Source organism: Melopsittacus undulatus, chromosome 2 (genome assembly GCF_012275295.1).
Source record: "Melopsittacus undulatus isolate bMelUnd1 chromosome 2, bMelUnd1.mat.Z, whole genome shotgun sequence".
Classification (NCBI taxonomy): Eukaryota; Metazoa; Chordata; class Aves; order Psittaciformes; family Psittaculidae; genus Melopsittacus; species Melopsittacus undulatus.
Window position 1 is genome coordinate 84,811,406 of NC_047528.1, and position 17,879 is coordinate 84,829,284.

The 17,879-nt window shown below is 33.9% G+C and overlaps 1 protein-coding gene across 1 annotated transcript in view; it reads right to left on the minus strand.

Moving 5' to 3' along the window:
• Positions 1-17,879, minus strand: part of CFAP47 (cilia and flagella associated protein 47) — a 285,559-nt gene that overhangs the window by 23,892 nt on the left and 243,788 nt on the right. Inside the window, exons 59-61 of the mRNA XM_034074649.1 lie at positions 11,927-12,086; positions 11,230-11,324; positions 7,898-8,059 (exon numbers count right to left, since the gene is read on the minus strand). Of these exons, the coding sequence (XP_033930540.1) occupies positions 7,898-8,059; positions 11,230-11,324; positions 11,927-12,086 (417 nt within the window). The remainder of the gene's footprint in view (positions 1-7,897; positions 8,060-11,229; positions 11,325-11,926; positions 12,087-17,879) is intronic.

Sequence of the window (17,879 nt, forward strand, 5' to 3'; positions counted from 1 at the left end):
TTTGTTCAATAGTATATCGACTAATTTGCCTCACTTTGAATGTTGCCCACTGAAACCAGTAACAACTCAAAATGTCTTTTAATCTAACCATTGAATTTGTAATGGCCCACACAAATGCTAAACTGAAAACAATATTATTTATGATTTCACATTTTTTTTCCACTGTAATCACTATGATGTCTATATGCTCCAATGATTAAAGTAGATACATTATGACTAAAAGAATTATGCTTGTCATTTGGAAGACCAACCTCCAACACAAGAAAATTTCTTCAGATTTCTCTGGAGGGCAGTGTGTTTACAGAGAAGTCACCAGATAATCAGCAGATCACAAAGCGATAGACTCTGTTCTCCAGTCTTTTTATATATTGGCATTATGGCTATGCTTTTCTCTCTCCCAGACACTCTCTCACCCCAGAAGTATCGTAGTTTTTAGTTTTCTTTTTTATTGTTTGTTGATTTACTTGAGATAAATGATTCACAGGGCATGGTTTATGTTTTGGGGTTTTTTTAAATGCATCAATGGCTCTAAATGCCAATTTTCTATAGTAGTTAAAAGGATACCAGTTATTTTCTTCTACTTCCTTTATCCCAGTCTCATGTTCAAAGAATTTTCTATCTTTTTGTATTAAATTGCATACACTTAATCACTTTCTCTTTTCAAAATTCATTCTTAAACTCACTTGCTTTAAAAAAGCTTCTTACCATTTGTATTCCAGCACTGTCAGTATGTACAGTCTCAAGTTTATTTCTCTGAGGCGGGAACACCCTTTCCCATATTTTGAAACATTTCCATTCATGGAACTGTATCACTTACCAGTTAAAATATAATTTTAACACTGTATGAAACTGACCTTTCAAATGAGAAGAACAAATAGATTTAGCCTATCAATCACTAGCTATTTCAGTTCCTTGGCCGTTACATGTAAAATACAAATAAAATTTGTCCTGCTGAATAGGAGCAATTACCCATTTAGAAATTAAAACTCCTTCATAGTTACTTACAAAATTCTTCATGTTCAGAAATACAATCTTAAAATATAGTGGATCTAAGCATCACTTTGTAAATCAGCTGTGTGTCTATACAATGTATGGTGTTTTTTCTGAACTAATGGTGATACAATAAATAAGTTTAAAATACCTATTCTGAGATAAAATAAGTGTTTTATGACTACTTTTAACTTCTGTCTTGTAATTTCAGTGTAAAATTAGAACCATTTTGCTTTTATAAAAATAGATTTTTTTTTTTAATCAACCTTGATCAGTCTGGAATAATTTTAAGTGACAAGGAACACCTTAGCCGATTGCTGCTAAAAATCCAAATGTATTAAGTTGCACTGAAATGTGGCTCTTACTCACAAGACCGGCTTCAGTTTTTTCAATAAAACATAAAACACTGCTGTTAAAATATTCCTGTATCCAGTACTATCTATTTGTCCTTTGAAATTCTGCAGAGGTGACCCAAACCAATCCAAGACTCTTAATCTGAAATCTCTGAAATTTGTAATACTTGATATAACATCCCTCATATGTAGCAAAGAGCTTTGCCTTGATTTTAAAGGCACTTTTACATGTATCACATCTGCCAGCTACAGGACGTAGTACTTCCAGAAGTCCTCCATCTTTTCTGTAGGAGGTTGCAGAAAAAGAAGGGCAGCATGGGAATGTGTCTGTTGAGTGCTTTTGGGTGTGTTTTTTTTGGGGGTTTTGTCTACATAGAGAATGACATATGCTAACTACAGTAATTTGCAATGTATCTGTTGATTCACAGCCATCATATGAAACAGGGACCTAGGAACTGGGAATTGTTTCTGTTCTGTTTCTTTTTTAATACCTTCATTTATTAGAAGTTTGGGTGACAAAAATGTCAGCTTAGGTTATGATTATTTCCCAGTATTCTATTCTAAGTCACTATGCAAATAAGTCTGTGTGACTATAGACTAAAGAACTTCAGTCTAAAGAGATTTTTGTGCTTTGAAACACACAGAAACCTCCTACTCTGTAGCTCTGCAAATTAAAAAAGCACACTACACAACAAACTAAACACAAGAAGAAGGTTAATAGAAACTTGCAGTCTCAGATGGAGTGATTTTCTTTGTTTCCTTTCTAACTTGAAAGGTGATATCAAAAAAAGAAAAAGTTTCTTAGCAAGTATTGTACATATATTCATCTGTTCAAATATTATTCTTATAAACGAGATAGAATCTGTGTCTCATATCACATCACAAGGAAACTTGTTTATATGTTTCCTGACATAATTCCAATTCTAACACCTGTGCTATAATTTTGATTCAATGGTCACACACTAATTTTTCATTGAAAATTAACAAAAAATGAAAGTTTATGCACATGGAATATATGTTCCATGTGCATAAAATTGGAAAAAAAATAAAAAATAAAAAAATGAAAATTTTTGCACATTTATCTGAGGCAGAGAAATTGTTTCCAGTACTGTCACTAGAATTTGTAAATGTGTCTTTGACAGTTCCACACTAAACTATGATCTAGCAAAAAAGGGTACATTATTTTGGACTTTTTTAATATACAAAACAGTCTGAGCCACAGAGACTGGAACATATGTAATCACTAGGGTCACATTCATTTGCTCTATTTCCCTTATACAATTAATTGCATTCAGTTATACATAACCTGGAATATCTATAACACAGGGAACTGTAAATTCCTCTACTATAAGAGAGATGCAATCTCATGGGAGTTATCCACTTGTGTTGTTTTTTGGATATAAATCATGTTACAGCACTAATAAAATTTTGTGTAGTAAATTTCTGGGGTTTCACTCTGTCTTCTTAACTGGTTTAAAGAGTAATGGTTCAAGGTTGAAATTTCATTCAATGTTCCATAGTGATTCTATGTAACTTTCAACTACTTGTCTTATGCATTTAATATCCATCTATATTTTCAAAGCTTCAGATCAGCTTGTTTTTAAACAGTCAAAACTTCAGGCCCAATGCACTAATTTATAAAATCATAATGTTTTATACATATTGTCCATAACAACTGGGGAAATTTTGTTTTTTCTTTTTTGCTTCAAGTTGTTATTGGAAATGTGCAGTGTGGGAGAGATGAAGATCTAAAGTAAATAACTTTATTTTCTCTAACAACAACACTTGAACAGTGCACCTTCAGAAACAGAAGTACAGAGAATTTTAGCACAAAAATGACAGGGTATAATAACCTGGAAATATAAGAGCATTTGGAATAGACTAGTATGTGTGCAAGTGTTTGGTAGTACAATTACTGTAAGATACATGATCTGATGTAAATTTAGGTGTATAAACCCTCTGCTTGCTTTTCTATAATAAAAGTTTGAAACCAGCTGAGACAGACAGGGAGAACACTAGTCCGTTGTTCTGCAAAACCTACAAAGTTCACATCTTCAGAGCTTTGGTAAGCTATGCTTTGTTGATGACCCATGATTAATGAGAAAATAATGAAAATAGTGCAAATTAATGCAGACAGATTATTGTGAGGTGTTGGGATGTTGCAGAAGCACAACTAAGATCTGTGCTGACTATGGTTTCGATTTACAGAAGCTTTCTCAGAATATCTTTACAAAACGATATAGTGGTTCCACTTTTATGGAAGTAATTACAGGAAATTCTGTGAACAAGAACTGGGAGAAATGGAACTTTGGCAAGCACAATCATATAAAAGTTAAAGTAATTCATAGACTCTTGCAGCAAATGATACTGCCTATGTTTCCCTTAACTGCTAAGTCAAAATACATTTTTAAGAGATATCTATTATTTGTGTGTTCTTGTTTCAGGGATATGTTATTTTGTGGTAACCAATCAATTCTTTTGGATTTCTTATTTTTCCTGGACATCCATCATAATGAAAAGTAACGGTAGGAAGAATTTCATAATTTCTGGGTTTGTATTAGTTTCTGGTTTTGTACTTTGTGAAGTTAAATAAATAACATCAGATTAGTTTATATAATGGTTTATATGGTTCCCTGTATGTATTGAATATTTTAACTGAGCATGATTTTGCATAGGTGTTAGAAAGGAATTTTTAATTTCTGTAATGATTGCTGTCATTCTTAAGGCTTGTAGATTTCAATTTTATGAAATGGCAAAGAAACAGAAATGAGTGACTGTCGTGGTTTAAACCAAATCCGCACAGATTTTCTGTAAACAGAAATATTAGCAGCTCTAAATTATTCTTCCTCACAACTGACAAGTTTTTTTTTTCCAGTATTTGTAGTTATTATTCTAATTATATTAAGAAATGGGAGTAGAAAGGATTACTAGTGAGAGAAAAAAATGCTGAATTGTTTCTTTTTTAGTGGACTAAGTGGTAACCTTGTATATCAACAGGTAAAAAAAGTCCTATTTGAAGTTGTTCATTAAAATACCTATATATATTGCAGTTCATTAAAGGAAACAAACAATACATCAAATGTCTCCCATGTTTCTGTCATAATAAAAATCAAATGACCAGACGTTAACAAAAATTATATAGTTGACAAAATAACTCACATAGGCTTCCATCTCTACTCTGATGCTCTGATCTTTGCTTCTACTAGTTCTCTGGTTTTAGCTGGAGTTTTCAACTTTAAAAACTAGGTAGTAATCCATAACAGAGTGACCCAGGTGGTTGTTCACCACCTTGTCAACATTTTCATTTTGCCATTGCTCACAGCTTTCAGCAATTGCTAATCCAAAGCAAACACTTTCTTGTTCTTTTTTATATTGCAGGAACTTTAGAATGTTAGATAACTGCTAAAAATTTATAGAATATATTTGCTGTTTTTGCAAATGGTGGAACAAACTGAACCAATTGCAAGGGAGTGGTTACAAACTACCATTTCAAACAAAAAAGACAGAACAGGACTGATAAGCCTATTTCCTCAAGCAGAAGATACTCTGTGTACTGCACATGCTCTCAACATGGTCAAATCTGGTTGCTTAGAAAGTTACGAATTTCAGTCAAATATCTATAACTGATAATTTGTGAGTGTTGGAATGTTGTTCTTAGAAGATCACAGAAAATGAAACATGCATTTTCCACTGAATATTTAAAGTAAATTAAAAATGCTGGTTTATTCAAAGAAAAAGTAACAATCTCCAGACTTGTTTGGGTGAATCTTGGGTCTTAAATTTCATTCACTGAAAATACCATTAGGGACATTTGGAAGAAAATAGATTTAAAATACATAGAGGGTAGAAATATGCATTTAATACATTTGAAATTATTCTTTAAAAGGGGCATAATTGTTATGTCTAAACCAATAAGCTTTAATTATTTGACCTCTGGAACTCTGCTGACTTCTGAACAACAATGTCATTTTAGCTAGACAGTATTTAGACTGTCCCCTCTTTTTTAAAAAATTATAATAACTTTCTGTTTGAAATTGTGTCTTCTAGATTGGATGAAATTTAGTTCTTTACATAAAAGACTTGCTTGAAGGTTTTTCTTCAATTCATACTTGTCAAAATAATTTAAATATTGAAGCCCAGTAGTAACTTCTTAAATCTGATCTGCCAGTAATTATAATTTATCTTTGGATGTAAAAGTGTCTAACTACACATCACATATAAACTCTGATGAATCACTCTTTCAAAACAGAAAAAAATGAGAAACAGCTTGCCAGGCTGTTATCTTAGGTTTACACTTTTACTTATTACTGGTAGACTGCAGAAAGCTTAGATAGTACCATTAAATTTGATTCCTAATGGGCATCAAATTCATCTATTGACAATGACATATAATGTCACTGAAAACCATGAAAAGCATAGTTATAAATGATCCTACTACTCATGGTATAAAGCATTTCATTACCAGACTTTTCATTTGAAAAGATGCAATGTCCCAGATCAGTCTTGCAGTATGTGCAGAAGCCAATGGTAATGAATATTAAATATTATTCCTATTAATAAAACACATACTACATATCATAAATCTGTAAGTCTTTCAAAATGCTGCCTCGACTTGCTCAATGAATGCTATTCTTGTCAATTCAGATACCATCATATTGGAGGGAAATAGCTCAGGTATGCTTAAGAGAACTTCTCATATGTGACAAGTCAATAACGTTACAACCCATTAATGTAGTCCCTGCAGGATCAGCAATGGGAAGCAGTGAATCATTAAGGGGTAATGGGTTTAAATTTAAGCAGGGCAAGTTCAGGAAGATCTTTACTGTGAGGGTGGTGAAGCTCTGGAACAGGTTGTCCAAAGTGGTGAATGCTCTATCCCTTGCAGTGTTCAAGGCCAGGCTGAACAGGGCTTTGATCAATCTAGTCTAGTGTGAGGTGTTCCTGCCCATGTCAGGGGGATTGGGACTAGATGATCTTATGGTCCTTTCCAACCCAGACCATTCTATGATTTTTTGATAATGATCAGCTAAGCCTGCTACTCCATAGTAAAAAAAAATCCTGTACCCTGTATATTCATACACAGCTTTTCTCGCAAGGCTGAATAAAGTTCTATAACAGTATTTACAGTTCTCCAAAGAAGCATGAATTTACACTGAAAACTTCACATATTTTATTTTATTAGATTGATGAATATCACTTTGTAACATGGGCATATAAGATAATAATGTGTCCAGACAAAATCTTTGACACCAAAATATAAATAAATACAGTTTATAAAGTTTAAGCTGTTATAAATATTAACTAATTAATAAGCATATACCATGCAAGCTCTTGTTAACTGCTCAACTTCAGATCCCTTCCTGTTTTAAAAGCATTCAGAAATTTGTTTAAAGATCTGGACAGTGATTGCTTATATGAGACCTCATTGGTCAATGGGCAGGGCAGGGGCATGTTTACATGAAAATCATCTTTAAAGGAAGCATCTAATTCATCTCAATTTACTTTTTACAGCTTTTCAGTTTTTCACAGTTCTTTGGCAGGAGAGTTTCTGTAATATGGTATTCCTGCAAAGCCTGTAGTGAACCAGACTCTAAATGGCAGAAATGAGGCACAAAATCCAAGCTTGGCTTCCTGTCAAACTGATTGCCTAATAGACTGCAGTCATAGCAACTTCTGTAAACTCATCTTTTATCATTATACAATGCAGCACGCTCTTAAAGTAGGATCATGGATGAAGTCCTTTTCTTCATTTACAGCTATGTTAAACACATGGTAAGGTGTTTCATTTCACAGGTCACAATTTTTAAATAATATTTTTCTTGAAAACTAGGATGACTTTGAACTCCAAAAAAAAAATGTTAAGTTTCAAAAGTGCAATAATTGATGAAGGTAAAACGTAACAATTCATAGTTTGTTTTATTGAGTATGACTGTTAACACACAAATATTAACAGAGGTCCTGGGCATATAACAGTTACAAGCACTCTTTTCTCACTACTTAAATGTTGTACTATTCTATTTCAAAGACATATATAATATGAAAAGCTGCTGCATCTGTGAAGAAATTGATTTTCACTGTGTCCTCTACTGTTTAACAGTAAGTGGAAGCTTTATTTTTATAACGCTTTATTGCTTCTTTTGAACAAAGCCTCCTTCTATCCATTTTGTTGCAGATACTGGCCTGCTAGTGAGAATGCATCTTTCAAATAGGGACAATCTGGAGATAAATACTTCCTTGCAGTGCTTACGCAGACATACTTTTGCTAACGTCAGACTTTATGCAAGCTGTTCTCTTTTAAAGGAGAGATGGTATGTTTGCAAGCCTCACATTCAAGACAGACACAAAGAGATCATTCCAGGCTCAAAGGTGCCTATAACTGCAGACATATAATCATACAAATGTCCCATATCTTAAACAGGGTAGAAATACGTATTGAGAGAAGGATCTGTCTAAACCTCATCTGTTGTCATGACAAGAACTTTGCAATTGGTGAAGTGCTAACCTTACTTGTGATGTTCTTAAAACAGTGTGATATCCAAACTACACATTCTTACCATCAGTGACTTGAACATTTTCTTGGGTGTTGGCTGGCTTGTTTGTATGAACCATAGCAGAATTTCTTGCAGCAGGCATAGCATTTGCAGCAGGAATTACACCAGTCAGCAGCACTTCTACTCGTCTTTCTACTCTCTGCCTGGCTCGACAGCGTACCACAGCTACAGGGAAGCAAAAACCCAAGTAAACATTGTCATCTTGATTTTAACCAAAAAAAAAATTGAACACTGATATTAAATGTTATATGAGAATTCCAATAAGGACCAAGACAGCTGAAAGCTTTAACCCAACACACAGTCCTTATTGCTCTGTTTAGGTGAAGCAGTACAAAATATTGCTAAGGAAACAAAAGTCTGTTCCTACAGTTAGTTCCAATAGCACTTGCAAATTTTTCCCTTTTTGTTTTTTCAGTTCAGTAAGTGATTCTGAAATATTTTTTTTTCATTACAAAGTAGTTTGAATTTAGCTTATTCACCAGATTTTATAAAGCTTACTGCAATGGATATTTTTTTTTTGTTCTTTCTGTGCCAATAAGTGGCACAGAAAGAGGTAAAAATTAGACTCAAGAACTGAAGAAAAATACATTTTCCTAAAGAAAAGACTTAAAATTTTCTAGAGTTACAGAAATCAACATGAAAAAGAAGCGCTGATTACTTCTCAGTTTTATGGCCCAAATACTATTTTCATCAGATTTCTACCAATAATTCTTTTAAAATAAACTCTGAACTTACCATAAAGATTTAAGGATTAATAATTTAGAACCATATCTTAGTAAATAATCATGCAAAGTGTTTTTAAAAAGAGCAATGAAACCCTTACTTTTATACCATGTTTATCTTCAACTTTGAGTTCTGAAGCTTGATTAACTATATATTTTTTTTTTAACAGATCATTGCCTACCAAGTTCAAGTAATTTCCTTTCTCTAAAAAATAAAATTTAAAAAAAAATCCCTTGGTCTTTTCCTGTTCAACAGGGCTTAAGTTATTTCTATAGCTCTCTTCTAGCTCTCTTCTAAGCCTTTCCATGAGGGAGAGCTACTGAAATAGTTGATGGTTACAAACACATCTTTTTTTTTTTTCTGAGATGCATGGCCCTGTACTTAAGAATAAATTACACTGTCTGCATTACACCAGCTTACCAGGTATTTCAGATTACTGTGTGCACACGTTGTGTCACATCATTTTCTATTCCACAGCTCCTCTTACTATGAGAAATGATTTTACATTTTCTTTTTCTCATACGGCTAAGTAATATTTATGGCTAAAAATTACCACTGAAGAAGTCCCTGAGCAACCTGGTGTAGTCAGACCTGGCTTTGAGCAAGGAGTTGGATTAAATGACCTCTGGTGGTCTCTTCCAACCCAAATTATTGTGTCCTGCTTTGACTATACAAGAATTTGAAAAAAATAAAAAAATTTAAAAAAAATTCTGGATGATTCTCCATTGTATAAAACAGCCAAGTTGTACTCTCCTTAACATGTACTACATGGGTTGTGACCACAGATCATTTTAATTGGTCTCATGAGATACTAAGCCAAGTAACTTCTTGAAGTTTAAATATACTGAGATGCAAATAAGAATGACATGAAAGATGAGCTGTCTAATACAGTAGCAAGGCAGATTTTGTTTTTGACATAACAGTTTGTAGCCTTCAGGCAATTTTAACAAATGTCTGCATTAAAAGAAATGGAAATACTATTTTGATCATTTTTAAATCAATGATTTAAAACCAAAGAAGATTTCCTGTAAACGGCCTGCTTTGGGTTCATATCTTATAACAGGGATTTTTAAAAAGTCCACTTATAACTGAAAACTATAGGCTTTCACAATTATATCAGGAATGGATTCTGTTTCATGGATACACTTATAAACAGGATTCCAGGTCATTTTTCAATGCAGGATCTAGTACTTCCTTATAGAAAAAAATATATAGCCCAATGGAACATGGTGATGACCAAAGAGAGATACGTATTCAAAATTCAAATTCAAATTTGACTATTCAAATTCATTTTGAATTAATGGATTACAAAAATTTATTGAACATAAACTAATGAATAACAGCTATAAATATTGCACAGTTTAGTTTTGCTGTTTTAAAGAAACATTTAAGAATTTAAAATTATGTAAGATTTACTGAAGTTTCTAATCATATACAAAAGTGATATTACTTAAGCAGTTTATGTATACTAACAGTTTTAATTAATAACTTCTACACCCACAGATTCTGTGATTCTGTAACGAAAAGAGCAGCCCAATAAAAGGGAGATTTATCACAAAGTCTCCCAGTGAACAACACAACAGCTTTAAATAACACAACAAACATTCACATCAATATACGTAGTTTTAATGCTAATGAGACTCATTAAAACTGTCATTATGAGCAACAGGTTGATTGCATGATAATATTCTGCTTCATCCCTTAAGGTATGAAAGTGGAAATTAAAGAGGTGAAAGTTCTAATTAATATTACATCATTGGCATTTGTCTGCAAGAAAAGGGTCCTTAAGCAAATTAAATTGATAGCAAAAATGTCTATTTCTATAGCTTTCCATAAGTTATTCCTGTACCTTAGTCTATTTAGTGTAGAAAGGTACCATATTCACTCATCAAAAGACAAGATGAAAAGACAAGTTGGTGTAAAATTGTCCCTCATCTAAACCTTGAGCTGTAGTTTCATCAACGTTATAGATTTAAAATACTATCCACAATTTCTATTTCACAGTTCTGGGATTATATCATACCTTTAAAAAAATTAGTGCATCAAACCTATAAACATTTACTATCCCCCAAAAAAGTAACAACAAAAATCCTATGAATGACAGTTCTCTTTTAATATAAGTTTACTTCTCAGGAGCAAGTGGAAAACTTACTGCTATTCACACTAATGTATATTCTGGGATTTATTAAGGAATTAAATTCAAGGCTGAGAGAAACAGCAGATACATACTCCAATATTTTGTACCCTGTAAACTCTCCAGCAGGTTGTTCTGGGTATACTAGAAGAAAGAAATTTACTTTTTTGTCAGTCTTTTGTTTGATTTATATTCAGTTCTCTAACTTAGCATTAACTGGGACACTGAAGGGCACAAATTTTTAGATTTTCAACTGTTCATGACTCCTTTTATCCACAGTGAAAACAAAATAATAGGTTTAGATTTGTTTTGTAGATTGGGAAAGAGATTATATTTTCAGTACATGTTTTTATGGTTTTTTTTAAGATATAGCAAGGTAGTACTGCAAATTCTCATGATCAAGCAGGTGTAGCAATGACTTTCATTTTCTTAAATTCATTCATTTTCTTTCATTTGAGTTTTTTCAGTCATTACTTACTTGGAACTAATTTCTGCTGTGGTGCTTCTGGTAATCCATGAACTGGATAGATCCACAGTATTCCTTTAATTCCCCCATTCTCTGCTACAGTAACACTGTTTGGAAAATAAGTGAAAGTATCATTATGATAGACTGATGAGAATTTTTTCAAAAGCAATCTAGTCTTAAGAGTTGTTGGAGAGTTGAGACTCCATGTTTAGCATTTCAGCATATAAGAAAAATCCAACAAAATCAGAACAGCAATTATCACTTAGTGTCATTGAATATTGTTTGAAGGATATGAGAACATTTGGCCTTATCTGCTCTCTCTTATGTCATGTCTGCAATGAAAAAAATTTTACACAGGTTATGCATTAAATAAACATATCCATAGAAGAATTATTATTAGTACAATATGCAAAAAAAAAATTAAAGGCATCTAAGAGCTTTCATTTGCTTAATACTCAGAACTGCACTGGCAACTAGTACTTTACATTTTCTTCATTTAAAGTTAGAAAAAAAATTGATATTAAAACAGATAAAAGTCTTACCCTAAATCTGTATATTTTGCAGGATACTTTTAAAACTTCTGGTGGATACCTAGTGCCTTCAAATTTAGACACTTTATTGCCCTTGGGAGCTACACACAAATAGAGAAAGGGGAAAATAATAACAGGATTGAATATCCTCAACTACTTTTCCTATTAAAATAAGTTACCTCTGCAAGTCTTTATTTAATTTAGCAGAATCCTCATAAGGCCAGTTTTCACCATTTTCCCTCATTACATGTATTACCACTACCGCCTCATAAGTTTTCATTGTATCTGGCATGAATAACACTGGGATGTTCAGTTTTTGTTTTGGAGCTAATCGGATTCCTGTAAGATAGAACAGAATATTATGGTATTTCAAAAGTTTTTGAAAATTATTTGCATCATTTTACTCATATATTTCCTTTTCTTCTTTTTTTTTGACTGATACACTATGTAACATTTATCACAGTGTACCATTCTCCCAGTGATAGCAGATTTCATTTTACCCTGCTCTTGCTACAGCCAAATCTCAAAATCTTTTGTATAGTAGCACTCATAACACTTTGAAATGAAACCCAGGGAGACACTAAAGGCTGAAAACAAAACAATCATGATCAAGCAAATGTCCCACACTTAATATTCAAAAATCATGTATAATATATGTAAGACAATCCTATTATTTTCTAGGGCCTAAGTCATGTTTTTTGAGCATATGAGGGCTGCAATATAAGAGAGTAACACTGAATAAAAAAAGACTAATCCAAAAGTAATTGTTCATGTTCAGGACATAATTGATATAAATTTGAAAGAATCTACATTATTATATAAGCCATGTGTTTTCTGTACAATTTTTCATTTGATTGAATTTGCTGTTAAAAAAACCCAACAAACCACTGTTGCCTATAATGAAGGTGGTGTGATACATTGCATTTTTAAGGGCCTTTTTCCAATGACTTGCCAGTCTGCCAAGTGTCACAACATCTACCTCAGGGTATTACAACTATTTCAGAAATAAAGTTATAGAGAAATTACACAGAATAGAGCAAGCAAACCATATGGTCTTTTTATTATTAAGCTCCTTGCTTTGAAAAGAATTCTTGCAATTTGATGGAACTGACAGCTCGGAGTTAGGGTTCCACCTTTAATTCTGTAAGCAGGAAAACCACTTAGTTATGAATAACTACTTCTACATTAAGCTTTGATAATGTTTGCTGTGATAATTTGTCATGCCTGCTACAATGCATACGTGTTAATAAAGGTCTATGAGGATTGCTCAGTGAATCTGCTCAAATTTATCTGAGACTGAATCTGCTCAAATTAGTGTGCATGGGACAAGCAGCACTCTCCCTGTGCTTGCTTCTTCTGATAACCACAGGTTACTGTGTACTCAGAAAATGTCAGCAGGGAAACTATCTTGGCATCCAAATGTTCAATTTCCTGCAGCCTAAATGCCTTGAAGGTGAATACTTCAGTGGTGAGACATGTACCAGAACAGGTGATAAGGAAACTGTAGTGAAATCTTCGATATAAAAAAGAGGTGGATTTATGGAAGGTGGATGTGTAGGAAGAGAGTAAAATGATGACAGACAGGAAAGGACAGAAGCAAAAAAGGTCAAGTAAGTCATAGGAAGGTGAGAGAGATGGGCTTGAAATATAGCGCTCCAAAACACAGAACAGAAGTCAGGACTCCTCATCTGCACCAACTCTGCTACCACTTAATTATAAAGTCTACTGGACATGGCAACTTCTATTGCTACCTCACAATCTCTTCTTGCTATCATTTAATCTTTCAACACAAACAGCAACCTTGAATAAAGATACCCAGAGTATCTTGAATAGATTAACAGCATGTTTATGTGGGAAAACGACAGGAGACAAGCTCATCCAATGATGATCCACAAGCCTCGTTTATTGCCAGGGTTAACAGAGTTTATATACCTTTTTTTCTACTGCCTTACATCATTCTTTGGCATAGTAACAATCATTCTTTGGTTAAGAGTGCCTGTGTCTGCTTACAATAGCTTAGTATATTATACTTTGATACATATACAATAAATGGCTGTATTAGTATTGGATACATAATCAATAGCTTGCTGTATTAGTGGATACATTTACCGTGCAGCATGCAGCAACTAAGATACAATTAGTTACATTAAGCGGATGAGAGCCTGGTCTCCAAAACGTGCTAACAGTTCACTATTGTGTCTTAACACATCCCAGTTTCCTTTCTTCTTGCTTGCACTGCTACTTTTGCTTCTTCACCCACAGTTTTCTACATCCTCGGCTCATGCTTCACGTACTTTGTTCCCTTATATTTTTCTGTCCGAGAGCTGAATCAGCTGTAACATGTCACTGTCTTCATGTCCTCGTTCACGTAGCCAGTCTTTAGCAATACTCTCCACATGTTTAAATTCATAAATTGCCCTGTATTACTGATTACCTTCATGAAGAATTATCTTGTACTGTGTTGTGTAGGTACCTCCTACAGTATACAACCTAACTGAAGTTGATGTGCTTCAGTAGCTGTACATCTCCTAGCTAGAAGCAATCTTAAATTAAAATAAACTAACCAAATTAAGGTTGGAAAATTGATCTTAAATTAGGAAAATTGGGATTACTTAAAGACAAACCACTCCACAAGATTTCTGCCTCTTGTAGTAACGATGCCTAAAGACCTTAAACATAGATCCTCCCTCACATTATTATGGGTGCTACATAAGCTAAGGATCTTTTACCTAACTATGTCTGTATTTCTGCATGTAAAAGGTTTATCATGTAGTAGTTATGGAACTGTTTTGCTTTTATAATTGTTAATTTTTGTGTATTTTTTAAGACCATCATAGCATGAGCAATTTGTCTTTGAAATAATTATTTCAGAAATCTTTGACCACAAAATAGCTTGACAATATCACTGAAAAGTAATTTAAAATTTAAAAATAAAATTAAAATTTAAAATAGATAAAAAATTAGATTATATATCTTTTGTTTTCTATAAATAAATGTTTAAGATTTTTCTTTAAACCTTAATCTCCCTATTTGATGTGTTAAGTACATATCCAATATTTAAAAGTTATATGACATATATATGCATATTTTGTGCAATATTATGGTAATTTTAGAGACCTTTAAAAATTAGCAACTGTTTTTTTAATACAGTATCCAAAATAGATAAGATGACCACACACATTATTCCCATTTGTCTGAAAATATCTCAAATAGTATCCATCACTGTGGAACACAAGTTAGCTCCTGCACTGGTGCACTATTTTCCTTCTGTGAGAGAAAAGGCAACTCTCTACTATGATTTGCCTGCTTTGGGCCTCTCTGGTGTAGAGAGGAAGAGGCCTTTAAGTTCTTTAAATTAGAAGTGTATTCTTCAGGATGTATTTGCAATTAGACTGTCTTATATAATATTGATACAAGTACATGCATATCAAAATAGTGTAATCAACAACAGTATGCAAGCACTTCGTAACACCATCACGATACATCTGTAAGTTTCATTTGCAACTCTTTTATCAAATGACAAGTAGAACAGACTGTAAACTAATACTTATTTTTACTACATATGCACTGTGTATACTGTTTGAGCTATAGCTTGGTTATGCCTGTTACAGGACATACTGTCTTGGATTTTCTTAATAAATTTAAATACAGAACACATAAGATAGCATTCTAGGTCATTCTGGCAGAAAATTGGTTATTAAAGATCATGAAAAGATAAATTTTACAATATTGCTGTTGAAACAGATGGTATTCACAATTTTAATAAAAATCTTCTTAGTGGAAGCTTTTCATAATGACAGTAATTTCTGTATCACTGGGTTTGCCTGCAGCTGTCAACTAACCAACTGAACATTAACTTCTAATACAGATTTAATTCCTTATGAATTTCCCTGGTTTATAAGACAGATTAAACAGACCTAATTGCAAAAACAACACATTGCTTCATGCTTCTTTTTTCTCCTTCTCGTTTAGAGAAAGTCAGCCAGCACAAAAGACAATATCTATGTGGACAACTTTAATACAAATTTGCATTACCAGCCAAGTTGCTCCTATTTGCCTATGGACCTCAATTAACCTGCCAGGTATACCAAAAACTGATACCAGCAGTAGAACCCCTATCTTCATGTATTTATATTGTGATGACTCAACATAAGAAGGCCATGGAACTGTTGAAACAAGTTCAGAGTGGGACCACAAGGACGATCAGGGGGCTGGAGCACCTCTAATATGAAGACAGGCTAAGAAAGTTGGTGCTGTTGAGCCTGCAGAAGGGAAGGCTGCCTGGAGACCTCATAGGAGCCTTCCAGTATCTGAAGGGGGCCTATAGGGGTGCTGGAGAGGGACTCTTCATTAGGAACTGTAAGACATAGGACAAGTGGTAATGGGTTTAAACTTAAATAGGGGAAGTTCAGGTTAGATATAAGAAAGTTCTTTACTAGGAGAGTGGTGAGGCACTGGAACAGGTTGCACAAAGAAGTGGTCAATGCTCCATACCTGGCAGTGTCCAAGGCCAGACTGGACAGAGCCTTGGGTGACATGGTCTAGTGTGAGGGGGGTTGGAACTAATTGATCTTAAGGTCCTTTCCAAACCTAAGCATTCTATAACTATCCACACATTCCTAATGAGAAATCCAAAGAAATCCATAGTGAGGTTTCTGTGGGGGGTTTTGTTTTGGTTTTTTCTTTTTTCGTTTGCTTGTTTTTGTTTTTTTGTTTGTTTTTTTTTTTAATAGAGCTGCATCACATTTGGAAAAATGCTTTGAGCCAGATTTTGTTAACAACTGACTTTCGCTGTCCTAGAGGCCATTAGGGAACAGTGATAGCAAAGCAAGCTCAGCTGACCCTTCAAAAAACTGAAGCCATCTGATTCAAGCCAGGGGCTGCAATTAGAGTCAACTGTCTTACAGAGATCTGTGTCCTCCCTCATTTCTTTTCTAGGTAACCTGTTTTTAAGACATGCCTCAAGCCTCTCCAAAGGCTGATTAAAAGATTTCTTGGGCACTGCATCCTTTGACACTTGAGTCTAGAAATCAGAACTGCATCAGGTAATTAAATCAAAATGAGTGTATTTCAGATTCCCTGCTTCACTTCTGTAGGGCACTGCATTGTGATCAAGTTCTGTGTAATTTCTCTGTCAGCCCTAGAAAGCACAGAACTGTGAGAGCTAAAATTAATTAAAGTAATGAAGCAGTGGACCCCCATCATTGGGATGCTATTTGGAAGGAATACAGATGGGTAAAAATGCAGTTGTTGCCTCTGCAGTAGCTTAGGAAAATGGTTAAAAGCAAGCAGCACAGGCAGTGCCACAGTGATAAAACTGCGATGGCAATGAGCAAAGTATCTTGCAATATCTTTGAAAAGAATCATCATCCTCTCATCTAACCTTATCATAAAGCCATGTATTTTTTCATATTAGTAAGGTGCTTTGATGGTAGATTTTCTAGAATTTGAAAGGACTATCGCCTTGATGTATTGCTCTTCATTTTGTAGCATCTCAGATTGCCTTCCATTGATTGTACTCAGAAGAATGGCACTCAGTTCGGATTCCTCTAATTGAAAAAAGAGAGATGAGGCAGAGGTCACTACGTCTTCTTGAAGTCTGATGGAGAATCATTTAAGACTTGCCACTTTTGTTTGGGTGTTTTTTTGGCTGGATAGTTTCTCCATTAAAATTATTAGTATAGAGTCACTCCAGTTAAAACCACAGTCAGCCCTACTAAAATTAGCACTGGCCATATAAACATCAACATAATATAATCAGGTCTGGCTTCTACCATTATCCTCAGAATCTGTAAAGGACAACCTCCAAAATATTCACAGACAGCAGCAGCTGCTGCTGGAGAAGGATTGCTAACTATTTCTCAATGAACTCATCCGAAAAGAGGCCTGATATCAGGCAGTAAAGAGTGAGATATTGTCAGCATTCCACTAAGTATCCAAAATACATAATAAAAGTTAGGCCTAGGTTTTCTTAACTTATTTTCACCTGCTAGCAGAGATAAAAGAAGGGGTCACAAATGAAGACTAAGATATTTTTATAGCAGCTCTTCCAAAAGTGGATCAGTGCAAAATTCCAAGAGTTTAATAACGAATTAGACAGCATTTTTGCCTCAGCTGTTATTAAGGGTAGAT